At 41.2% G+C, this 27,372-nt stretch overlaps 1 protein-coding gene across 2 annotated transcripts in view; it reads right to left on the bottom strand.

The window, feature by feature from the left end:
• Positions 1 to 27,372, bottom strand: part of ptpn9a (protein tyrosine phosphatase non-receptor type 9a) — a 105,972-nt gene that overhangs the window by 60,428 nt on the left and 18,172 nt on the right. For both annotated transcript variants that reach the window (XM_062547225.1, XM_062547224.1), the window contains exons 2-3: positions 8,078 to 8,221; positions 7,893 to 7,982 (exon numbers count right to left, since the gene is read on the bottom strand). In XM_062547225.1, coding sequence (XP_062403209.1) covers positions 7,893 to 7,982; positions 8,078 to 8,221 — 234 coding nt within the window. The remainder of the gene's footprint in view (positions 1 to 7,892; positions 7,983 to 8,077; positions 8,222 to 27,372) is intronic.

Here is a 27,372-nt window from a genome sequence, read left to right as displayed (position 1 = left end):
ATGTAGGCCTACTATGCTACAATTCAACACATTCATCTGGAATACCAGATTAGGTAGAATGAAGAAAAAAGTGCAAAGTTGCAAACAGTCAAGTCTTTCATGTTTTGTGGTTTTCAAGGTAGGCTACTGCTTAATATGCTGTTGGTCAAATTTCACCTAGGCCTTAGGCTATAATATGTGTAATAATATGTGATTTTTTTGTTTTATTATTTGTATAGGCCTATTATGAAAGCTTTTAGCTTAAAATATTGTTGGTTGGTTCTTGAAAAAAAATCATCATAAAAACTTTTTTTTTTTTTTTTTTTTTTTTAAAGTACCGATTTAATTACCGTTTAGGAACCGGCACCGTTTTGAAAGTATCGATTTGGCACCGGTATCGAAATATACCCTTTCAATACCCAACCCTACCAGTCGCTAATATATGGATGCAGAAAGTAAGTGCGCCACTGACCAGGAAAAACCTAGTCGGGAATCCTTCGCGCAACGCTGAAAGGCTATTTTATGAGCGCTTGATGCTTGGGGATATGGAAGAGTGCACAATGCGCACACACACCCTACTTCTTTCATCAGCAGGAGCGCGCAGCAGCATATGAAAAAATGTTTCATGTGGAGGAAAACTTTATGGAGTCCCTCTTGATATGAAATATAAATTTACATTCCATACATTACAAAATTATTATTTTACTAAATCATATAACATTCGCAAAACTTGAATGTGAACGTGAATTGCAGTAATCACTGATAATTAATGACAGGTAAAACTGATTCGCTATGACCAATAGTGGCCGACGCATATGTATAAAAACCTCTTTCAAGCTTGGGTGTCAAGAATAAGGACACTAACCACTGATATTAGGCTACACCGCCGCAACATCATGTAAGTTCAAGTTTTGGTTATACTGTAATTCTATTCTATTCTAATTCTTCATTGCCCTGTAAATAAATTAAATATAGCTGTACTTGTAATTGTTGGTTCGCAGCCAAATGGAGTATGTCATGGGACAAGGGCTACCTCGACGTCTGAGGGAGAGGGTCTACCGGCCCAGGCAAACGTATCTTTCCCTCAGTGAGGAAGAGTGTAGGCGAAATCTGCGTCTATTTCGCCAAGCTGTTACAGACATCTGCCACCTGTTAGCAGATGAGCTGGAATCACGCTCATCCAGTCCGTATGCCCTCCCTATCGCTGTGAAGGTAACGGCAGCACTGCATTTCTATGCCACTGGGTCATTTCAGCATCCCTTAAGCTCAATTGGAGGCATGCAGTAAGTTTGGCTATACATGCAGTCACCTCAGGTCTAGTCCGACATGCAAGGGAATTTATCCAGTTCCCTGTGACCCCTGCTGAACAGGAGCGCGTTAAACAGGTGTTCTGGGCCAAGTATGGGTTCCCTGGTGTTCTGGGTGCCATAGACTGCACTCATGTGCAGCTACGTGCCCCACCAGAGAATGCTCTGATTTATATCAATCGCAAGGGAACCCATTCAATCAATGTCCAAGTAGTTTGCGATGGTAACAATAAAATCACTCACGTCTTTGCAAACTACCCTGGTTCCAGCCACGACTCCTTCATACTGGCCAATTCAGTCTTCGAGGGGGATCCCCCCTTGATGGGTGGCTGTTGGGGGACAATGGCTATCCACTAAAGACATGGCTTATGACTCCCTACATAATGCCAACAACAGTGCGTGAACTGTCGTTTAATCGGAAACAAGCAAAAGCACGCACTGTCATAGAGCGAACATTTGGCTTGCTGAAAATGCGCTTCAGATGTTTGGATAAATCGGGTGGTACATTACAATACAGTCCTCAAAAAGTTGCCGCATCCTTTGTGGCATGTTGTGTTTTGCATAACATTGCCATAAACATTTCTTGTATGGACTTGCTTTAAGCACATGCCACAGATTCTCAATGGGGTTGAAGTCTGGTCTCTGTGTAGGCTATTCCAGCACCTTGATTTTGGTATCCTTTAGGGCGTTTTACACCACTTTTCACTATGCTTTGGGTTATTATCATGCTGAAGGACCTGGTGGTGACCTAAGCCTAGACTAAGAGCAGACGTCTTGATGTTAACCCTCAAAAGGTCAACATAATCTTTCTTTTTCATGATCCCATGCACCCAAACAAGGCTCCCTGTGCCTGAGACAGCAAAACAGCCCCATAACATGATGCTCCCACCACCATGCTTCACTGTGGGAACTGTATTTTTATGGTTGTAGGCCTTCCCTTTTTTCGGCAAACATAGGCAACATCCATGTGCCCAAACAGCTCCAGTTTAATGTCATTGATTAGACCAAAGGACAGTTTTCCAAAACTAATTTTTAGCTTTTAAATGTGCATGGGCAAAGTTCAGTCTGACTTTGAAGCGCCCCTTTTTGAGTAATGGGTTTTTTCTCGGCCGATGACCTTGGAGGCCTCCACAACAAAAATCCCTCGCTACTGTCTTCCTCAAGACTTTAACCCCAGAGGTCTCAAGGTCAGCAACTATCATTTTGGCGGATGTGCAGGGATGCTTGCTAACATCCCTGATGATTTTTCTCTCTAGATTGAGATATTTAGCATTTTCATCCACAGTTAGGTTTGTTATGCACAACCTGGAACTCTTTGTACTTTGTAATGATGCCTTGCACGGCTGTTCTACAGACTGTGAAGCATCTAGAGATTACAGTATAGCCTTTCTCCATATTATAGGCCTCAATGATGTTCTATCTGAGGACCAGACAGATTTCCTTTATCTTCAGCATGCCTGTAAAGGCAGTCCTCTCTCAGACAGGTGTTCAAGTGCCTGTAGGCCTGTTCCTTGAAGTCTTTAGGTAAACAATCAATGCTGGTTGGGTGTTCCGGTGTTGTCTGGACACTAACTGACTGCAAATGTGTGGCTTGAAAGGTGACAGGTTGGTCGTGTGTGTTTAAAAGCAAAAAAATCACATGGGGGCTATTAATTTTGACCACTCCACTTTTCACACAATTGAGATTAAGCATTCCTAATAATAATATTAACACTCCAAAATGCACCAGATTCTTCATAATAACACTGGCAAATGTTTGATTTTTAAAATTTGATCAGGGATGAAAAATTTAGGGAGAATTTTACAGTAATGTTCCAAAATTTCAGGGGGGCTAATCATTTTGGGCTTAACTGTAGGTCATTTAGGCTTACGGTTGGGCAAAAGGCTACGCAACCATCGCTAACTTGTAGCCTACATCTTGCTTGCTAACTAAAATCATTGTGCTCACTGAAATCATAAAGGAACATTGGAAGACACTCATCTCTTATATGATCCCAGAAAGATTTTCTTCGACTTGTTAGTGTTTTGAACATGTATATTATATAATGCCACAGACGGAAAGCATAACAAGCATCCACATATCCTTGTCATGCAACTTTTTGTCACTCACGTATTTCTTAAAGCAACAGGCACTCAATTACACACACCGCTAATGCACACTAAATTAGACCTAAACATCACATTAAAGATTTGACTAAGTGTAATAGTCTTGATATCAGTACACAAATGACTAAACATTTTTAGCTACTAGCAATTATGCAGATTGTAAAACATTATCAACAATATATACTAGTGGTGGGCCTTTATCGGCGTTAACGTGCTGCGTTAACGTGCAACTCTTATCGGGCGATAAAAAAAATATCGGCGTTAATCTATTCTCAAAGTTGGGCTCGGAGCTGGGTCTATACCACGCAAGCTATATCACTTTCACTTGATATTTTAGCGCGAACGCCAAATGTTTAAGAGTGCGCCTGAAAAAAGTCTAGGTCGCACTGGTGCACCTGACGCTGCTCGGCTGCTTTCTTTCACAAGTTGTCATTGTAGAGTAGACTATGCGTGCAACTTCACCAAACAGTATAGAAGTAACCCCCCTCACCTTGGCCCGCTTTCTCTTGCTCTCCCTCTCCCTCGCTCTCCCGTGCGCACTCAATGGACACCCGCCCCTCGACATGCACATTTAATCCAAATAAAATGTTCACACTCGTGAAAGCAATGATGCATAGACGTTAGCTAAATTAATATAAATTCCGGTTAGCATCATTCCTGCAGAAAGTGCAGGAAAAACGCCAGGTTTCATTTTCAGTTGGTCTTATTGCACTTTCTAACTTGAGAGTTATTACGTTTTAAATGGGAAAATTACCAGAAATCTTAGTCACTTTTAAACATGAAGCTAGCAGGCAAGAAGCTAATGGTCTAATCCGATTCAATGATCTATGCTAGGCTGAAGCTAAAAGTTGTATCGCCAGACTCACAGAATGGCTGGATGAACGGGAGCAAGGTAAATATCGATTGTTTTGCTCGAGGGAAGGTGGAAAATGAGCGTATTTCCAAAAATGGCGGAATATCCCTTTAAGCAAACTTGACTTTCAACTAAAATGCTCTAAAAGTGAATGGGTGGCTAGTTCCAATTCACTCCCCAAATTCACTTCTATTCATTTAATAGGTAGCCTATCTGTTTGCGCCGCCGAAAATGAACAGTCTGCCGACAATGAACAGTCTGGTTTCAGTTACACAGTAGCCTAGCCAGGATTTCAGGCCGCATTTTACAGGCTACCGTGGCTACTTTCTAAAACATTTTTTATTCATTTAGGGAGAAGCATCTTATAAGGTCTAGCTACATCGGAGGGAGGGAGATAGAGAGCTATGCTGAGCAGAAAGATATTCTCCGTTTTGTGAATGTGTATGATATGTTTGCGATGTCTGCTGAAAAAAGGCTATGGGCCTAGCCTATTGTTTCTACAATTTAAGCTAACGTCTACATGAATTCGAGATCCAGCATTGAGATACACATTTTAACTTCACTGCAGAGGAGAACTGTAGTCCACTGGTTAGAGCTTCGGCCTCACATCCAAATTGCCAGGATTGCTGGTTCGATTCCCGACTTGTTCATGACGGAAGTTCTTTTCAGCAAGACATCAATAAATACAGGCTATGTTCTGTTTTTTCTATTCACACAACTACACGCACGCTGGCGAATTCTAACATTCTGAAATGCGCATATGCGATGAAACATGATTGCGCATTCTTCCCCGAGTTGCCTAAATAGGGCCATGCCTACAGCCTAGCCTATGCACAGAGAGAGGCGGTGGGGGTGGGGTGGCAGTTAATTGTCCTCGATGCGCGGTGATGTCTGTAGTAGCCTAGCCTAGACGAGTGTATGGGGGAGGGGGAATGATCGGTTTCAAATAGGCTATGTTGCAATGGATAGTGTGTTATGTATAGACCCCGAAGCCATTTGCTTTGAGAATAACGGCTGGCTGATGAAGTAGTTGGCTGGCTAGCTGGCCCAGCCAAAACCTAAATGAGGCTGCAGCCGCCAACGTTTTCATGACTGATCATGGCTTTAGTTGCCACTTCATGTCTAGATGTCTATATTGTACTAGATCTCAACACACAATGTTATTGTATTGTTTTGGACAACGTTCTGCACGTTTCACTTCAATGTAGACTGCATGCGTTGTGAACAGGAAAGGAAACGGTGGAAGTCGCATCACGGACTTCTGTTTTGTTCTGTAATAGGCTACCTCTATAATATCCTCTAGCCGCTATAGTATTTCTATAGCAATCTTGTAGTACTTCTGTAGTATGTCCCAATTTACTATAGTATTCCTATAAGATTCCTATAAGATTCCTACAATATTTAGTCCCAAAATAGGCTACTATAAGATTCCTATAGTACTTTTTCGTAAGGGCGTAGCCTAATAGCCTAACCTATCGCGTTCAATGTTGTAAATCCGTCTGTTCCAGAATATTTGGTTCATATCATCAATCTTTGGTTTTGGTGTTTGTGCAACCTGGCCCTGAAGATTTAACAAGTCTGACTAGCCCTACGTAGGAATTAGGAAAGTATGTAAGGCAAGATCAAGATTAGGCTACGTTGCTTGCTTCTTTCCCCCATGTCAACTCACTGTGAGTTCTGTATATTGTAGCAACGAGCACAATACTGATGTGGTGTGTCCAGTGGGAAAATCTCATGTAGCCTAATTTCTAGGCTCGTTTATTTGTCGCGTGTCTCTATGATAGAATTATTTTTAGATGCAAAAAGTCTAACTGGCTTAGTCAAAGTTTGTCAGATGGCGGCTCAATTTGGCTAGTATTGTGATTCATCCGTTTATTTCAGATAGTTTGTTATGAAAAACCATTAACAAAAAATAATTGTTCGTCGACGTTGAAAAACAGTCTGCGAATTCAGTCTATATAAGCTACGTTTTTTCGCTCGTGCCAAGCTGCGAACCCAGGTCTCCTGCATAGTGGTCAAGAGAGTTAACGTTGCGCCACTGAATGAATGCACTGTAACTCTTTGGAAATATATTTCTTTGTCCAGCAAATAGGCTATGTAAGAAAATGCTTATTAGTCTGAGCTTTAAAAGATAGCCTACAAATAGAAGATAAGAATAGAAGATAAGATACAACTATGAATGTACGTAGGCATACGCGCCCTACGTACATAAATAGGCTTCGACGAATTTCAGCTGAAAATAGTTTTTACACACGTAGGCCTGCCTAATAGAACAACGTCGCAGAACAACGTTTTCAAAACAAACTCGCATTTTACCACTGTAAATCGCCTCCATAGACTATGCCATGTAAATGATGCCATGTAATAGTTATTAAAATAAATCACATATAATACATATTGCACATATATAAACTATATGTTTTATGGTAAAATATTATTCTCATGCCCGACTGACAGGAAACCCTTGCGACATCTGCTGTGAGAAAAGAGAATAGCAGCCTGGACAAACATGGCCGAACGCGAGACAACATAGTGTTGTCACATAAGTGAGCGCAAAATAGCTCTAAACTAGCTTGTACCGGTGTGCTTTTGGTCATGTAAAAATTCTGGGTGACAAAACACGCATATTTAGGAAAAGTCGTGAACGTAGGGTCCTGGAATTGAATCGAGTGAAAAGATTTTTTTTTTTTTGTGATCACTGCGGTCAAATGACCGCAGCCCGGCCGTTCTAGGTATATCTAGGTCAAACCTGCACGGCGCTTCTAGTAATACGCGTCAGCGGTCAAATGACCGGTGCTTGGCGCTTCTAGTGTTAAATCATTTTGTAAAGAATATACTCTTTTATTGTGTTTCAAGCTTTTTCTAGGCTTTTTGTTATTAAAAAATCATTATATGAAAGGACAGCGATAGAAAGCTGACCTTTTAGCGTTAAAGGCGATGCAATGAAAAATGTGGGTGCACCTACATTTTGTACTGGTGCACCTAAAATTAATCTAGATTACAAGATTACAGTGAGATTAATCTAGATTAAGAAAACATATGACTATCATTTTCTGTGTGTGTGTATGTGTCTGTGTGTGGAGGGTCGAGCAGAATCTTGGATGGCCACTGGTGTGAATGATCTCACAATATTTAATATTAGGCTACTGATGAATAAATAATCAAATCAACTAAAATTGTAAAAAAGCATCGAATAAGTATCGAAATCGCAATTCTTGACTTACAGTAGTATCGAAACAATAATTTTGGTATCGTGACAACACTACTCTAAACATAGACTATTTCTGTAGTTCAAACAACTCGAAATTGTAGTTGAGAACGTCAGTTATAACAGCCTATGTATTAAAAATGTGTCGGGTTAAATTGGGCTCAGACACAACGTGCTTGGGCGGGGTAGGGCTTGATTTTCTACCTTACATACGGTGTAGGTCTTGTCCCCTCGAACTCATAGAACCAAAAATTAAGTAGCCACGGTGCAGGTCGTAGCCTAGGTTTGTTGCTCGCATTGTAGCCATTTTGTGACCTTTTAAACTTTGTAAACAACTCGCAAATGCGTTTGGTGCATAGCAGAGGACGTTACAGCAGGCTAACTCATTAGTTAGTCTTGAAATTCTAAAATGTCATTGATAATGAACACAACAACTCACCAAAACTGTAAACTTCCCACTGAGTAGTTCAGAACGTAACGGTTCCTCTTGTGGCTGAAGTCTCACAATGCCCTCCTTTAGTCGTGTTTCCTGGTCAAACAAAGAGTAGGTTTGATATATTCAACGTAACCATAACATACTCATACTGAAATAGATATATCCATAAATTCAGAAAAATCAAATACCCTGTAGCTGTGAAAAAGCTCTATGGCTCTGAAAACATCAAATTTTCGGGCCATGAGAAACTTGATGGCCACCTCCCAAGATAGAGGTGAAACACCATGCTGCGTGGTCCATTTATTGATCTCCTCAAGAAACTGCTTTGTAGCCTAAACAAAGGGACACAAATTTGTGCAGACTTTACAAAAACTGTATGTAGTGTGCCATGCAACAGCATTTTAGAGGGTTTTGACTGCAACTGGGGAAGATCACACACATGTTAAAATCTAGGTTAAAAAATCAAACTTACATATATACATTTACAAAACACATCTAGTATGATTACCAACCAGTTAAATTTTACAATACAGCTTGAAGTTGGTTTCTACAGTAGGCGTTACATTGTGATGGCCGTTTCCCTCACGCGTTGCCTGATTCACGCTCTGCGTGAAATGTATTTCAACTGCATTACAACTTACCACCACGAGGTGGCAGTACAGTCCGCTGTAGCATTGCGGCGGTGTGACTGGTACTGTAGCCCAGTTCTTCTCATTCAATAGGCGGCCTGGAAGCAACCTCTAAGTGGCCCAGCCCATAGTTTTGACTGAAATGTAAGCTAGAGAAAAAATATTTCGCGAGCTAGTCTAGTCTTTGACTTTTGAGACATTTTGAATTCCAAGCATCTATGCCGTGCCGACAAAGCTATTCTAAAGGCCTGAACACACCAACCCGATAATCGGCCGTCGGGCAGTCGGGGGCGGTCGGTGTGTCCCGTACCGTCGGCAGTTGTCGTCGGCGTCGGGGCTAATTTTGGCCAGTTTTGGCCGACTTGACATGTAGAGTCGGCCAGTGGCCGTCGGCCTCAATTACCAATCTGATTGGTTGAGTCTACCCTTTGAAACATCTAGGTAGCAGAGGACTTTGTTTAAACTAACCATTAGCCTTACATTCAGCGATGTAAGTTTCAAACTCATTTTGATAGACCTATAAAACTATTTTTGCTAGAACTAAGTTTCTGAACGTGTGTTATTTCAGGTTATTTCCCATTCACTTTTCGTTTACTGTGCTAATATTAGCTAGCAAGCTAGCTAGGTTCACGGGCGAAAAGTTATCTATTCCGTGCCCAAGAGAGTGTTTCGTTGGCCTCACACACAAGCAATGGCAATAAAATAATACACACTATATAATTATATTTATATTTTCTTATTGCTTAATCAGAGAAGTCCGAGAACTAGTTGCAATTAGTTCCGCGAATCCTGCATGATATCTACTCGGCTCCGCTGACTCTGAAGCCTGCAGTTATGGGTAATGTATCAGAGTTCACGCATGCGCAGAACGCACAATCGGTGTCGGCGTCACTTCGGTGTGTGGAGTAGGGATGGCGAAAACTACACATTTTCTTGACCGACCACCGAGGCTCATTAGCCGGTTGAAACCGGTTAACCGATTCGTTTAAAATAAATTATGCTATTTGAAATAACAGCCACGCAATTAACTCTCATCTCTCTGTCCCCCGCTCATAGGCTACACACAGCCCCGGCGCCGCCCTTTCACTCACGTCACTTATAAATTATGCTATTTGAAATAACAGCCACGCAATTTCCCAACTCTCATCTCTCTGTCCCCCGCTCATAGGCTACACACAGCCCCGGCGCCGCCCTTTCACTCACGTCACTTTTTTTAATCCCCTACAGCGCCAAACATGAGTCCTCTGCAAACCAAGGAGCTTGTAAGCGGAGGACAAATGGCTCCTTCGCTCCGAAAATGGTTTTGGTACAAGGTGATCGCGTTTCAAATAAAGGCGTTTGTCTAGCGTTTGAAGCTCATTTGAAGCTGAAATGGCCGCAGCTCACTTATGAAAATTTCAGCTCCGAAGAGGAAGTGCTAACAATAATAACGAAAGATGATCATTACCTTATCTAGGCTATTACCGTTGATGACCCTTCCTGAAATGTAGATGTAATGTCTTTCCAAATCTAACCCCATTTTATGCGGAAAGTTGCCTAGACTGCAACACGATAAAACCAATGGATAAAACAGTGCACTTCCAGATTGCAAAAGACGCACCGGCCACCGTTGTGACCTCGTGCCAAATGTTTTTATTGGTTTATTACGTAGCCTAGCCTACAAGCAGGCGAGTTATGAAAAATTTAGTGTGAGGGATAATTTGTTAACTTCACGAAAAAAAGATCTTCTTGGAATGAGATGGCTAGCTGTAGTAGCGTTTCGTCCACTGTCTTTAGCCTAATTTAAAGATGCCTCTCTTTTTTTATTGTTGTTGTTAACCGACTAGCGACAACTTTGGTCGGTTAACGTGGATACGGTCAACCATCGGTCAAACAGTCACCGGTTAACATCCCTAGTGTGCAGTGCCACTTTTGACCGACCAGGGGAGACGAGAGCCCGACTGATAGTCCGACTGCTTTTCTGCCAACGGTTGGCCGGTCGGGTTGGTGTGTCCAGGCCAGGTCCAGTGTCCAATCAATCCTAACTGTACCATGCCCCCTCTGTGAGTTGACCTCTGTGCCTTAGAACACATATTAAAAAATCCCCCACCCCCCAAGAGGAGTTTCACACATCATTAGTAGGGATGTAACGATGCATCGTGACACGATTAAAAATCGGTACAAATGCGTGACGATTCGCACCGGTTGATAGAAAAAATGAATCGTGAATGCGAGTCACGTGACTTACGTCACTACGTAGGTACGGGGCACAGAACGAGGGAAGACATGGCGACGGTAGGCGACAACTTTGAATTGCACCGAGCGGCTTTAAATCACCTGTGTGGCGGCATTTTGGATTCCCTATACTAATACCACCGGTGAGAAATGGACAGACAAAACCAAAACAGCATGTAAATACTGCAAGAGACTGCTAACATGTAGTGGCAACACGAGCAACATGCAGCAGCATATTAGCCACCACCACAGTGAGAAGCTAAGTAACGTTACGCCACCTCGAGAGCGAAATTTGCCGAGGGGGCAAACCACCCTGATAAGAGGCTTTGCATCTCCTCTCTCCCATAACAACGCGAGAGCGCAAGAAAGTACCAGGGCAATTGGTTATTTTATTGGAAAAGATTTGAGGCCATTTTCCGTCGTTGAAAATGAGGGCTTTCGGCTGTTGATGAACATGCTGGAGCCAAGATACCGCATCCCGTCACGACAGCACTTCAGCCAGGTGGTCGTGCCAAAACTCTACCAGGAGGTAAGAGCTCATGTGGTTGAGATTGTCATGATGGGTGGACATCTAGAGCCGCGCAGAGTTATATCACTATAACTGCTCATGTGATCAATGCTGAGTGGGAGTTGGCTGGCTTTGTGCTTCAGACGCGACCTCTTTTGGAGTCACATACAGGGGCTTACATAGCTGAAGTGCTAAAGGGGGCGGTGGCGGAATGGCAGCTGGAAAGGCAACAACAAGCTATCGCTGTAGTCACCGACAATGCAAGAAACATACAGATGGTACGGGTTGAGAATGCTCCTTTCTTTCCCGCACATCGGGACTCCCGAAGCATCGGGACTTTGTAATTAAAACTGCAACCGCAAGGGGGCAACATAGACCGCTCTAATAATATGAAGGTTCGGCTCATGGAAAAACCGCGCTGATGACAAGCGGAGAAAAGAGACATGACGCTCGGCATGTTAGATTGCAGTTGCAGAGTTTTCGAATGTTTACAGCCTACCTCACAGCTCTCTCACTCGACGTAGCCTATAACTCAGTCAGTCCAGCAGAGATGCCAGAGCAACGTTTTGGTCAATGGAGAGGGAGAGAAATGCTCCGCATATCCGTCTCATTTAATCATTAAAATGAAAGTCATGACTGGCGAAATTAATCAAACGACGTTTCCATAAACCATTGTTGAAATGAAATGAAAATGGTTTTAGAAAATCGCCTATAGGCCTATCAGAAGGAAATAGCCTTCAATTCAACCTGAAATACTCTAAAGCAGTGGTCGGCAATAGGCGGCCCGCGGGCCAGATGCGGCCCGCAAGCAAAAAACATCTGGCCCGTGAGATCTTTTGAACCAGAGAATGAAAAAAAAAAAAAAAAAAAAGTTTTAAAAATCGGACTGCCAGTCTCAAACATGCTCTTTATTTTGAAACGTAACTTTCCAGAACAGAAGAATTTCAATCAATCTAAATGCTTAGATATTTGTTTCATCTGAATACGAGTGAAGCACGCAGCGAGGTGCAGCGTGAACGCACAACATGCAAAATCAAATGAAGTCAGTGGACAGCGCTGGTTCTCAAATTCCAAGCTAGTCCCTATAACACATGTTGTCATTCAAACAACGGACATAGGCTTATGGTGATAATTAAAACACGACTTCTTTTAAACAGGCCTGACATCAAACAGGCAATTTACGCACATAGAACTGTGAAAAGTAAAACACGAGTTTCAAACATTAATAGCGTGCGTGTTATTTAGGAACGCAACCTTTAAATTAGCATGCTTACTTTCGTGGTGCCGTCTTGTACTCTTTGCATGCAGAGAAACCCTCGTTAGTTGTTACAGATCAGGCATGTGGGCTTTGCATTAATACAATTAGGGAGGATGAAGGCATAGTTCTCTGTCCATTCATCATTAAAGATCCTGTTTTCGCTGTTAACTTTTCTCTTCAGATTTTTTCATAGTGCCATTTTTTGACAGCTAACAGCAACGCGTGGAAATGTTTTTCTGGTGTTTTTTTTTTTTTTTTTTAAAGACACAGGCACATAATAGCGCCCCCAATGACCAGTCGACAAATTTAACCTACATCAGCCTGCTTGAATGTCTCTGCTCTGTCATTTCAAGAGCGCCTATCATTTTTACCTCCTCCGATATTAATTAATTAAATTAGCCATTGTTTTGGTTGTGAACTTGTGGCCCGCTATGTAATGGCTCGGAAAATATCTGGCCTGAGGCCAAACTTAATTGCCGACCCCTGCTCTAAAGGCAACCTTAGATTAATTCATGAATTCATTACGGTTACAAGACCGCATTTCCGTGAATAGGCTATTATTGTCAATGTCAAGGCGAAGACGAAAGAGATGGACAAGATGGACATTTTGGCGACACTTACATGCTAGGAATACTTAGAAATGTGTATAGGCTATTTTAAAACCGAGGCATGTTCATTTTAACCGGCGACGCTGGGTAACCTACATGTACCCAGCACTTGTTATCACAGATTTTGTCCCCACCACTTTTGACGACTGAAAATAAAATGTATTTAACAGAAATCTCTTTAATACATGCCTGTGCTTGTCACTTTACTTATAACCGTAGGCTACATGCATGGAGAAGATCGCGCATTTTGTAACATTGTAACAATTAGGGATGTAACGATACACTCAACTCACGACTCGATATGGATCACGATTTTTTGTTCACGATACCATTTTATCACGATTTTTTTGTTTGATATTGATGCTGTTTGAAGAGGTTGCTCCAAAGAAAATCAAATTGCACCACTCCCTCTCCTTCCAAAGTATTACATCCTACACCTCTTCTCTTAAAATAAATGGCAGGCCCTACTCTGCCCTGCAAAGCAAAAAGGCAGTAACTATGCAGAGTGCAAACTGAAAAAAAAAAAACATTTTAAAGTTATGCTGTTGCTTAGCCTTATGGTTGTAGTTAATGTAGCAGTTATTGGAGTTTTTTTTTTTTTTTTTTACTTTACATTAGCTTATTTTTGGTACTTATCAATCTTCATAACAACTTTAATGTCATGAAAATTATAATAACTAATTTTCGACCAAAAATGCAGTTACTGCCTTTCTGCTTTGTAGGGCAGTTAACTGTTATATGCTACATCATTATAGTTGTTCAAGTGCACACACTAAATGGAGAGCTAGGATTAAAATTCAGACTGTGCCTTTAAATAGGCAACTTTTTCCATCTATCAGCACAATGCTACAGTAAGCCATTTCCACTAAAAAAATCAGCTCAATATTATGTGCAAGACTGATGTTTACCAAGCATGCAAACGTGTTAATCTCTTAGCACTATCGTCATACGTTTTCTCATAGTGAGATGGCTATCCCGACATATGTTCTGATGTACATGGGGCGCACGGAGGTGAACGGCGGGACAAACGCGAAATGACAAGGTGTTAACTAAACAATTGAGTAGACCTAAGGTCGACAGGCTTTGTGGTTAAAACGATGAAAACCAGCAGGTTAGTCTGTCACAGCTAACTTCGTTCAAGCACAGTAGTTTAGACTAGTTTACACATGCAGAAATTAAAAGTCAATATCAGCATCACAAGATTGCTGTCATTATCGGTAAATCCAGACACGTCAAACTGGACGCGAACGCGTGGCAACTTCATAAATGATGTCTTTTTCAAACCTTGAAAACACCACATTAAAATCCAAGCATTTTCAAGGATTTCAAGCACCCATACGAACCCTGACACATACACACTCTAGTTCAAAGTTGTTGCCTACCGTCGTCTTCCCTCGTTCTGTGCCCCGTACCTAGTGACATATGTCACGTGACTCATCGCGATTCATTTTTTCTATCAACCGGTGCGAATCGTCACGCATTTGTATCGATTTTTATTCGTGTCACGATGCATCGTTACATCCCTAGTAACAATGGATGGTCAGATATGCGATAGGGCAGTGAGGGTGATTCATTGTAACCATCGTAACCATCTAGCTCCGCAAAATAAGTTTCTAGCAACGTAGGCTATGTATCGTATGCATGTTCATGTTGATTCAGAGATAGGCATAGACTACCATAGGCTGCTGGGCGTCAAGCTATATGACAGCATTTTATCATGTGGTGAATTAATAACTAACGTCAGTTTAACATGTCAGAACTTTTGATCTGCGTTTCAACTGGATGGAGCGAATAAAGCATGATTGAAATTACATTCGAGCTGTGGCGCCTCTGGTAGAGGCATGTGTATTGTACGCCAGCGACCCGGGTTCTAACCTCACTCGAAGAACCTCTCCGGAACCCTTCAAGGCAAAAGCATGGATTAAAGTGAAAAAAACTCATCTGACTGAACATTTTTTGTCCAAAAAAAAAGCTATTCAATACTGCACACTGTTGCTTATTAAGAGTGCTCCGAGGGCCGGCCATAGCCCGTTGCCCCCCACCCCCCCCCCAAAAAAAAATAGGGGGTTGGGGGGTGTCACTGTCACCCCCGGGAACATTTATTAAATACTGTTATGTAAATGCATAAATTCTGTGCACTTTCAGTCAGAGATTAGGGCCAGCATTATGCCTAAAATGCATGTATGTCTCCAAAACATTCCTCACCTGTTATCAGACATGCATGAAAACAATTAAAACTCACAGCCATAGGTTAACCGTCAGATAGGCCTCTGTTATTGAAGATTTGGAATAATTGATTTGAAATGTAATATGCTAAAGAATTCTGATGTTTTCTGATGTCAGGATATAATTTGGTGTAACTTTACTTAGTGTGATTAGGTGACATGTTGTTTAATTAAAGGTGCATGTGACTAAGACGTTTTAGTTGTTGGGTAAGAACGTGATGCAAGGCAGAAATGTTAGGAGTTCCACGGTATTTCTGACCGTGTTGGTCGTATGAGAACTGTGCTGTTTGTTACAATAAACATTCAAGAATATTAACTGGAAGACTAGACGTTTTTATAAGAACACGCGTCAGTCATAGGACTCCTATTATATAAGTTTTGTTTATTGGACCTACGACTTTCTCTTTGAAGAAGACAAACTGCATAGACATAGCCTAAGCAACTGGATCCTTTTGAATTGTATAAATTAACCTTGTTGGCTTATTATAATTATTTTTAGAGAAATTAGCAGTTAAACTAAACAGTAGGATAGCCTAATAGTGGCGTGGCGCAGACACACACTTTTCCGTTGTCTGTCTCTGCGTTTCGGGCGCACCCGACTCTATTAATAATGACCGAAAGTAGGCTATATCCATGTTCTTTTTGACTATTCATCTTTAAGCTCCCCAACACTGCCGACCTCTAAGCAGTCTAATTTGATGAGATCGGGGAACTAGCAAGTGCGGACAAGAAGTCATCGCAAACAACGCAGAACTTTGCGCTGCTAGTGCGTGGATGTCTGTCCTCCTGAAGCTATTCTATAGCTTACTATTACAACTGGCGAAACTACTGTTTATTTTCATTTTACTTTTATGAAGAATGATTAGCCCAAATCATAGACTAATTAAACCAAAAAAACTACAGCTTTCCTGAACTTCTGCAAAGCTTGTTTAACCTACAAAAGCCTAATAATAGGCTGTTAAGCATGCGGCTCCAAAGTAGCCTAGGCTATAAATCAAGACTATTCTTTCATCTGTTTCAATTGGCCTTTCTCTCGTTTATTATTGTATCATTATGATGATGATGATGATTATTAGTAGTAGCAGCCTAATAGTGGTAGTAGCCTAATGTTCATCAACGCAGTTGCACGAACGCATTTATTTATTTATTTATTTATTTTGCGCACAACGAAGATTTTAACATAGGCTAAAACACAGGCCTATCACAAAACAGGGTTCAACAAGAGGTGTAACCATCACTGCAGCTTGCAAGGATCTCACAGGCGGCTGTCGATTTTTAAATGTAGCCTACTACACCACTTGCGAAATCGGACGTGGCACATAGCCTAATTATTAGGCTACTGGATTTAATATAGCAAATCCATAGACTTTGTTCATCCTATATATACAATAAGTATAAAATCCGACAATCCAAAACGATAACGAGATCTCCCAGAAACGAAAAACAAGTTGGTTGAGTAGCCTAGTCCTTCCAACAATCTCAGCTTTTGCGTTTGATAGATAAAAGGCATCCTGTCCTGCTGTATTCCAATGAGAAAAAAAACATCCACAAGGTATAGGGTCACGGTAATGCAGCATGCATGAATCTCCCCCCCCCCCCCCTCTCTCTCTCTCTCTCTCTCTCTCTTCTAGCACAAAACTTTGTTAAGCCAGCTCCATACATAACAATAGCTGCCGCGCGCTCTCCCCGGCCTCCATTTAAACTAAGGGCAAACCCATTCATTCGTGCCCAAAAAAATATTGTCAGTAAGGATAGGTCATATTACCAAATGGCGAACCTCGAAAATTATTTAGGATATAGAGCCGTGTCCATTACGCACTACAGTTATTTTTTAGGCTATTGTTTTATTTGAGTGTTTTTGTCTACCATGGCAAACATAGTTGAAACGTTCGCTCTAAACTTATGTATTTCCAATCGGCATTCACAATCAGCTACAGCTGCGCGGCGCGGCGCAGATGATCTCCATGAAAACTTGCAATGTCTTTACAGAACTGCTTTCACTTCCCCGAGTCGCGAACGCAACATGCACAACAACCGATATTTAGCAACACATGTATTTCCAGCTCTCAAAACCGATGAGGTCCAGATCTCAGTGGCCTCATAGCTGCCTACAGCCATGCATAGTAAGCCTAATGATAGCCTAATAGTTATGACATTAACTCATTGGCTGCCAGCGATTTTCAGTGCAGAGCGCTCCATACTGCCAGACGTTTTACAGCATTTTGACTGTTTTTCCAAGATCCACCGAACGGTGAGCTTTATGACTATGTAAACACCGAAGGTAAATGAAAGAGTAGACTCTCTTCTTTCACCAGGAAAAAACGGCTTGTTTCTATCGTTTTCCGTTCTTTAGTAATCGTCAGTAGAACATGGGTTAGTTTTGCTAAAAACACCTGTTTTTGACCAAAACATGTAGAAAACGATCTTTTTGTGAAAATCAACTTTTTAACGTTAGCGTTTCAGTAGTATGTCAACCACGATTGCACTGTTATCTCGTCAGTCTCGTCAAGGTTGCTAGGGACTCTGATGGTCGCTAAAGACTCTGAACAGGATGCTAGACTTAGCAAGCTAGCACTAGCAAGGTTGTTGTTAGTCTATATCGCAATATCCAATGTAAATGGATCATACCGTTCACGTGTTTTCCATCCTTGATGTAAGAAGTAAGCATATTTATTCCCTGCATCGCGTGCAAACTAGATCCACTGTGGTCGATCTTCAGTGTGTTTGCTAGTTGTCTCTGCATGACTTGTGCACGCTAGGCAGATACTAATGATCCAAATGGCACTGTTGCCATCTAGAGGTTCGGATCGCTAGTGCAGTCTGTTAACAAGCCTGAAACTCTGCCAGATCGTTCCCAAGCCCACCCAGGAGCCCTCTCCATTGAAAACGGCAATTGACGTCTATAGAGTCAACGTATTTGTCTAAATTGACGTTTAAAGACGTCAATGGCAGTGAATGAGTTAATAGCCTATTAATGACCTCATGTCGGAATGGCACGTTGTTTGAAAAACAAAAATTAAATAGGCCTAGGCCTACCGCCGAGTGGGGATATGTCGGAATGAACAGCGGATACCAGCTGGGTTGTAAAACATTACTGTATTCGTTGATCTTATCGATGCAGTCCTTGCGGCCACTTCTCCCCATCGTAGGAAACTTTCTGTTTAGTGTTGACAACACAAAGGCCTTCCCGTTGTGTGGCAGTGCTTGCTTGCCCTTCGATCCATCCCAGTTGGTGGTTTTGCACCTGTCCCTGAGTTATAGTCTATATGAGTAAGCGCTTATGCTCTAACCGCATAATAAAAGAAGCACCTGCAGCAGTGCTTATGGCAAGGCTATTAACACCTGTCACTGAGCTATGGACAAGCAGTTATGCTCGAAAATTATCATAATAACAGACACACCTAATTGTATGGCTCTATGTTTAAACACATCAAATTAGCAAGCATTTCCGCAGCAACGTTTGCTTTCTTTTTCTGTCGGTCCGCGGTTGCTTGGTCAATTGCGCAGCAAATTATCAGATCACCGGACCTAATTTCACTCCATGTCTCGCGGACCAGCAGCAGTCTCCACGTTTCGCGGCCCATAGTTTGAGAAACGCTGCATTAAAGTGTCATTAGGTTGTAGGCTATATGTTTAGTGATTTCTTTGTGTGTTTTTCATTGTAGTGTGTGTGCATTGAGTAGTTCCTTAAAATACGGAACAAAGAGCGTCCCGTATCTGTTCAATGCGGAAGAAGACTAACTATTACTTATATATTTCTTATAACGAAACGCAAAGAAAAAATACGAGGACTGACCATCTCGTTTCTCCGCGTTTCCCCCAATACCATGGCGACAAAGAGAAATAAATATGATGACATTTAAGCTGATTGCTGACAAATTTGCCACACAATTCGGGAGAAGCAGCGGACAGGAGCGCCACCACAAGCAAGCACTTCTAGCCCAAATTAACATGGCAACGTTGCCTTTGACTAAAGTGTCTAAGTAGGCTAGTCCTACTAATATTACATTTGATTGGTAGCATGTTTGTAGCGCGCCAGTTTACCCATCCCCTACATCAAAACAGCTTAGAATCAATCAAAGAATCAGCTGTGTCGGCGTTAGGCTGTAGGCGATTTTCTATAACCATTTTCATTAATTTCAACAATGGTTCATTGAAACGTCGTTTGAATAATTTCGCCAGTCATCACCTTCATTGTAATGATTAAATGAGATTAACACTAGAAGCGCCGCGCCCCTCTGACCCACTTATACCTAGAAGCGCCGCGCCCCGGTCATTTGACCGCTTTGACGACCTACTAGAAGCGCCGTGCTGTTGTGAACTACTTAAAGCGCGGCGAGGCGGTCAAAAGACCGCTGAGTCCTTAGACTGGGAGGCTGTTACTTACACATAATGACAGCTAGATGGCGCTTCGTGCACGAATCAAATCGTTTGAATACATTTGTCAGATTCAGAGCCATATAAAGATATATGGCTCTGGTCAGACTGTGTTGACTGTGGTTGTTTCATTATGACATAGGCCTACAGCACGTTTGAGTTATCTGTTCATTTATTTGTGTTGATTTGTGTTGTTTGAGGAAAAAACTCTGGAGGAGTTCTTGAACAAACCTTGAGCAAACTTGACTTTCAACTTTTTCATAGTATCCTATTTCATTTTTCATATTTCGTTTGTACATTTTGTATGCTAGCCTACTTAGAAATCTTGGCTATTTTAAAACGGAGGCATACGCGTTCTGTGATTAGGAGCCTGACCCGAAGGGAGGGGAAGGATGAAAAATGTCGACCCAACACCGGTGGTGTTGGATCTCGATATCCGTAACCCGCAGTTCGGGTTTGGGCAGATAATCTAAGCTCTAAAATGAATGGGTGGCTAGTTCTAATTCACTCCCCAAATACACTTCTATTCATTTAATAGGTAGCTATGTTCGCGCCGCCGAAAATGACCGGACCGAACAAAGAGCCTAACCTAGTCTGGTTTCAATTACACAGTAGCCAGGATTTCATGCCGCATTTTACAGGCTACCGCGGCTAATCTAAGACAATATTCATTCATTTAGGGAGAAGCATCTAGGGTCTACCTCGGAGGGAGGGAGATAGAGAGAGCAGAAATGCTGAGCAGGCATAGGCGCGAGAAGTAGCCTAGGCTAATTAAAAATGATGAGTGAAAAAGATATTCTCCGTTTTGCGAATGTGTAGGCTATGTTTCGATGTCTGCTGAAAAACAGCTATAGGCCTATTGTTATGTGAATTCGTGATTATGGATTGAGACACACAACACTACGATGGGACAAAACCGTAGCCCACTGGTTAGCTCTTCAGCCCTTACATCAAAGAGTTGCTGGTTCGATCCCCGACCTGGGTAGGCTATGGCAGAAGTATTTTTGAGCAAGGCATCAATAAAGTATATTCTATTCTTTTCTATTCACACAACTAGGCCTACACGCACGCTGGCGAATTCGAACATTCTAAAACGCGCGATGAAACATTGCGCATTCTTCCACGAGTTGCATGTAAACAACAAACAGCCAGCCTAGCCATGCAGTGGGGGTGGGGAGGCATTAGTCAATGCCACAGTGATGTATGTAGCCTAGACCATGTCCACACGTAGCAAAACGACCCCCACCCCCCTCAGTGAACTGGTTAGACGTGTATGGGGGAGGGGGAATGATCGGTTTCAAATAGGCTATGTTTGCAATGGACAGTGTGTGTTATGTAGCCTATAGACCCCGAAGCCATTTGCTTTGAGAATAACGGCTGGCTGAAGTTTTCATGGCTGATGATGGCTTTAGTTGCCACTTCAGAACATGCAACTGAGTCCTGTAGCCTATCGTAGCAACGAGCACAATACTGATAGTGTATCCAGTGGGAATCGTTTATAGGCTCGCGTTTATTTTTCGCGTGTGTCTCTGATATAATTATTTTTAGATGCAAAAAGTCTAACTGGCTTAGCCAAAGTTTGTCAGATGGTGGCTCAATTTGGCTTAGAAAATTATTGGCTGGCGAAATTATTTTTCGTTAATGGTAAACACATTTCAGAGAGCTTGTTATTAAAAAACATTAACAAAAAATAATTGTTCGTCGACGTTCAAAAACGGTAAGTGAATTCAGTCAATGAACTATAATATTACGTCCCTGCCAGGATGTGAACACGGGTCTCCAGCGTCGCAGTCAGAGAAGTTAACGCTGCGCCACTTGCCGTTTACATTGCATTGTAACGTAACTCAATCAGTCCAGCAAACAAGTAATGTCTCAGTCATGCTCTCAGCAAAATCTGGAATATAAAAGAGGGCCGTGCTGGTGTTGCTCTTTACATCCACCAACGACAATGAGAGTGGTTGTGTGGCAATGACGTATTTTGACAGTCACTTGTGCGAAGTCGTAGGCTACTCAGAAATGAAAGCCTACCTGTAAAGTTTGATTTCGTACTTGTAATTTTTGAATTCATACTTTTTTCCCATCCGTATTCTGATGGATAAAATACACACAATATATTTTATGCACGACTGGACTCATTTGAGAACTCACAAATATTTATTTTATGCACGACTACAGACAAATACGAACGTGCATCAAATCTATGACACGAATATATTGACAGCTATCTCACTCCATACAAATAGAAGATAAGATATACAACTATGAATGTACGTAGGCATACGCGCCCTACGTACATAAATAGGCTACGACGGACGAATTTCAGCTGAAAATATGTTTTACACATGTAGGCCTGCCTAATAGAACGTCGCAACGTTTTCAAAACAAACTCGCATTTTACCACTGTAAATCGCCTCCATAGACTATGCCATGTAAATGAAAAATAGTTATTAAAATAAATCACATATAATACATATTGCACATATAAACTATATGTTTTATGGTCAAATATTATTCTCATGCCCGACTGTCAGGAAACCCTTGCGACATCTGCTGTGAGAAAAGAGAATAGCAGCCTGGACAAACATGGCCGAACGCGAGACAACATAGTGTTGTCACATAATGAGCGCAAAATAGCTCTAAACTAGCTTGTACCGGTGTGCTTTCGATCATGTAAAAATTCTGGGTGACAAAACACGCGTATTTAGGAAAAGTCGTGAACGTAGGGTCCTGGAATTTAATCGAGTGAAAAGATTTTTTTTTTTTTGTAATCGCTGCGGTCAAATGACCGCAGCCCGGCAGTTCTAGGTATATCTAGGTCAAACCCACACGGCGTTTCTAGGAATACGCGTCAGCGGTCAAATGACCGGCGCTTGGCGCTTCTAGTGTTAAGGAGTCGACTATTGACGGATATACGGTCTTCATCATTTTGAAATGCGGGATGAAACTTTCTGCCACCTGGTGGTTGTTTGGGTACATTGCCTTAGCCTCGAAAAAAATCGGCTTGACGGCCTGCGGGATCTCTTCGGGAGTCCCGCGGGAGAAGGTGCATTCTCAACCCGTACCCACTGTATATGGGCAAAGATGGCAGCTTTGGATCCTTTTTGTAGGCGAACTTCAGAGGTCTATTGACATGAACTACAACGAAGTATCTTACTCCGCCTTAAAGGGATATTCCGCCATTTTTGGAAATACGCTAATTTTCCACCTTCCCTCGAGCAAAACAATCGATATTTACTAGAGATGCACCGATATGGAATTTTAGGGCCGATAACGATAACCGATATTTATTGGCTTGTTGTGGCCGATACCGATACGATAACCGATATTACTGTTGGAGAAAAAATATTCAAAAATAAATTCAAAATTCAAAAATAAAAATGTACATTTAATGCATAATTTAATTGCAGTAATTGTATACCACCAGTGATGTACATAACTCATAATAGTCCTCAGTGCCAGTGGTACAGCAGTCAACAACAGCAATAGCCTGGGCCTATGCGTGGCTCCTTTAAGTGAACATGACGTCATTGAGGTGCGAGTGCTTTAGTGGCAAGGGACAGTGCATGAATCGTTCTCATATGGAGTAAACACTCAATGCAGATATATGGCTAGAAGCTGTGAAAAACCTAGCGACCAAATCAGATTTTCGTGGGAAACTTATGTATAGTTTAAGCAGCGGTTAATTAAATAAAGCTGCAACTCCTCGGACTGTATCTTGTTGTAGTAGGCTAATTGATTCCCAATGTGCCACCTCCAGCCGAACCGCAAAAAAAGACGGTCAAATTAGCGGAGTGCTGTCCAGTGAAAGTACCTTCTGTTGCGCACAACATGCAGTGCTGCAGCGGTAATATTACAAAACCCAACCGAACGAAATGCAAATATAACACTTATAACTACTTATCTACGGATTTGTTCCACCAAAAACTTTGTTTGTCTCCCCGACTAGCACGGCAGCAGACATAACACACCAGCAAAACAATTCACTTCTGAGTAGGCTGAGTTTCGCTCTCTGCTTACTGTAGGTTAAAATGAAGATCGTTCAGGAGAGGATTTTGGGCTGGATAGATTAAATGCAGATCTTGTTAGAATGGTGAAATACATCCACACAGCTGGCATTATTTTCAGGAAGAAGTAGCCAACCAAGCTCAAGTAGCACGCAGCCAGACGGGCCTTATGTAGTTGGGAAATTAGGGCTTTAAAAAATATCGGCGCAAATTATCGGCCGAAATTCTGTTATCGGACCGATAATAATATTTTAAAAATGTCACTTATCGGCCAATAATATATCGGCCGCCGATATATCGTGCATCTCTAATATTTACCTTGTTCCCGTTCATCCAGCCATTCTGTGAGTCTGGCGATACAATTTTTAGCTTCAGCCTAGCATAGATCATTGAATCGGATTAGACCATTAGCTTCTCGCCTGCTAGCTTCATGTTTAAAAGTGACTAAGATTTCTGGTAATTTTCCCATTTAAAACCTGTCTCCTCTCAAGTTAGAAAGTGCAATAAGGACCAACTGAAAATGAAACCTGGCGTTTTTCTAGGCTGAATTGACATGGAACTACACTCTCATCTGGCGTAATAATCAAGGCAACTTGCAGCTACTGGCACTACTACTGCTTGTTGTCTATGGGGACTATTTTCAGATGCTGCGTAAGATATCACTGCGCCTGTGGTACGTTTGCAAGTTGCCTTGATTATTACGCCAGATGAGAGTGTAGTTCCATGTCAAATCAGCCTAGAAAAACGCCAGGTTTCATTTTCAGTTGGTCTTATTGCACTTTCTAAATTGAGAGGAGACATGTTTTAAATGGGAAAATTACCAGAAATCTTAGTCACTTTTAAACATGAAGCTAGCAGGCGAGAAGCTAATGGTCTAATCCGATTCAATGATCTATGCTAGGCTGAAGCTAAAAGTTGTATCGCCAGACTCACAGAATGGCTGGATGAACGGGAACAAGGTAAATATCGATTGTTTTGCTCGAGGGGAGGTGGAAAATTAGCGTATTTCCAAAAATGGCGGAATATCCCTTTAAGGATCTTTGCCTAAAGGCATGAATGACGAATATGATATATTAGACCTTTTCTTGGATGAAATATTTAATTTTGTAGAAAACAGACTATTTGGGATAAATGTACTGTAGACATAATAGTCTATTTCTAAGGTGATCCTTACTGTATCTTGATATGACAAGTATTTTGTGGTCCTCCACCTCATATTTAGATTTGTCTGTATTTTGTTATCATAAAATATTATATACTGTATTATATATTATATTATATTTATTATGTATACCTATAGAACATGTCCTTGATATATTGATATATTTTTGTAAATATTCTTATACCTCTACTACACTGTAATCTGTCTCTGTAATGGCAACCTGTGCAATATTTAAAATGTTGTATATGGATCTTCATGTTTTATGTATTTATGAGTACGACGAGTGCGATTTGATTGAGTAGCACAAGTGGGGATTTAAGATGGCGATATTGCATTGTTTGTATAAGCCTGAGAAAGAGGCTCAAAACGTTGCTTGACAATAAATTTCACTGGGAGCTATACTGGATAACTTTATCTTCTTACATAGCTTATATATAAAATAGGGCTGTCAAAATAACTGATTAATTTAGATTAATTAATTTGAGATAAAATAACTGATTAAAAAAAATAACGCAGATTAATCGATGACCTTTGACCCGGAGCCATTCTAGTCAGTAACCATTAGACCGTAAAATGGGGAGACGAGAATGTGCTGCCAGGATCATTGATTGGAACATTTACTCTAAAAAAAACGGCCTGACAGTGTTAAAAAGAAAGTGTTGATTAAAACAAAGTCCTCTGCAATGTCTGCAGCACAGAATTTGCATATCACCAGAGTTCGTCAACTCTTAAGTACCACATTACTGCAGAAATAGTGTTGACATTGCGATTTTGCGATTACATTTTATATGCGATTAATTTAGATTAATTAATCACAGAGTATGTAATTAATTAGATTAAACATTTTAATCGATTGACAGCCCTAATATAAAACATTTTGACCAACAAAAAAAAACGGATGTGCGTGGATATTCCACATGTTATGACCACCCTGAACACAGCAATACATTTAACTACAAAGGTGATAAAAGTCATGGTGTTTTTTAACATGATAATAACGTTTAACTAGAAATGCAATTCCAAGGAATTACCAGTGCATGAAAATGCAAAAATAGATCGATAATGTAGATATGGTTACTAAGGTGTAGCTAGGGTAAACATGGTGGTTGCATAGTTTACAGAGAGTTGATAGTGTGAAGGTAGACAGTTAAAAGATGAAACATTCCAGTTCTAACTTAACTAATGATTTCTATTCATGTTAAAATGTTGATTAGCTAACTTAGCTAATGATTTCTAGCAGTTACGTTAAAAATGCTAATAATGTTAGCAATGCTAACTTTATTAACAATGCTAACCAGGTTGATTAGCTAACTTAACCGTTGATTTCTAGCAGTAATGCTAAAAATGCTAACTATGCTAACAATGCTAAATTTGCTAACAATGCTAACCAGGTTGATTAGCTAACTTAGTTGATGATTTTTTGCAGTTATGCTAAAAATGCTAGCTATGCTAACAATGCTAACCATGCTAACTAGATAACTTGCTAGTGAGGACTTTTATTTTGAAACATTTGTTGCTAGGGTTTCCATGGTGGCCACTATCAGGAAACAAGAAGTTACTGCAGTATAATCATGTTGGTTGCTATGGAAACGGTCATAAACACTTAATTTTAATGGTTGCTATGTTGGTTGCTAGGTACATGGAGGTTTCATGTAGTTGACTGGAGGCATAGTGGATGATGACTGACAGTTGGAATGGTTGAACAGTTCAATAGTTGAGTAGTTTCAATGGTTAAATTATTTAACTCATTAACTGCCATTGACGTCTTTAAACGTCAATTTAGACACATACGTTGACTGCCATTGACGTCTATAGACGTCAATTGCCGTTTTCAATGGGGAGGGCTCCTGGGTGGGCTTGGGAACGATCTGGCAGAGTTTCAGGCTTGTAAACAGAGTGCACTAGCGATCCGAACCTCTAGATGGCAACAATGCCATTTGGATCATTAATATCTGCCTAGAGTGCACAAGTCATGCAGAGACAACTAGCAAAAACACTGAAGATCGACCACAGTGGATCTAGTTTGCACGCGATGCAGGGAATAAATATGCTTACTTCTTACATCAAGGATGGAAAACACGTGAACGGTATGATCCATTTACATTGGATATTGCGATATAGACTAACAACAACCTTGCTAGTGCTAGCTTGCTAAGTCTAGCATCCTGTTCAGAGTCTTTAGCGACCATCAGAGTCCCTAGCAACCTTGACGAGACTGACGAGATAACAGTGCAATCGTGGTTGACATACTACTGAAACGCTAACGTTAAAAAGTTGATTTTCACAAAAAGATCGTTTTCTCCATGTTTTGGTCAAAAACAGGTGTTTTTAGCAAAACTAACCCATGTTCTACTGACGATTACTAAAGAACGGAAAACGATAGAAACAAGCCGTTTTTTCCTGGTGAAAGAAGAGAGTCTACTCTTTCATTTGGTACCTTCGGTGTTTACATAGTCATAAAGCTCACCGTTCGGTGGATCTTGGAAAAACAGTCAAAA

This window comes from Sardina pilchardus, chromosome 10 (assembly GCF_963854185.1).
Source record: "Sardina pilchardus chromosome 10, fSarPil1.1, whole genome shotgun sequence".
NCBI classification, from domain to species: domain Eukaryota; kingdom Metazoa; phylum Chordata; class Actinopteri; order Clupeiformes; family Clupeidae; genus Sardina; species Sardina pilchardus.
The sequence above is the reverse complement of the archived record's forward strand: the minus strand, read 5'-3'. Positions and strand labels throughout refer to the sequence as shown.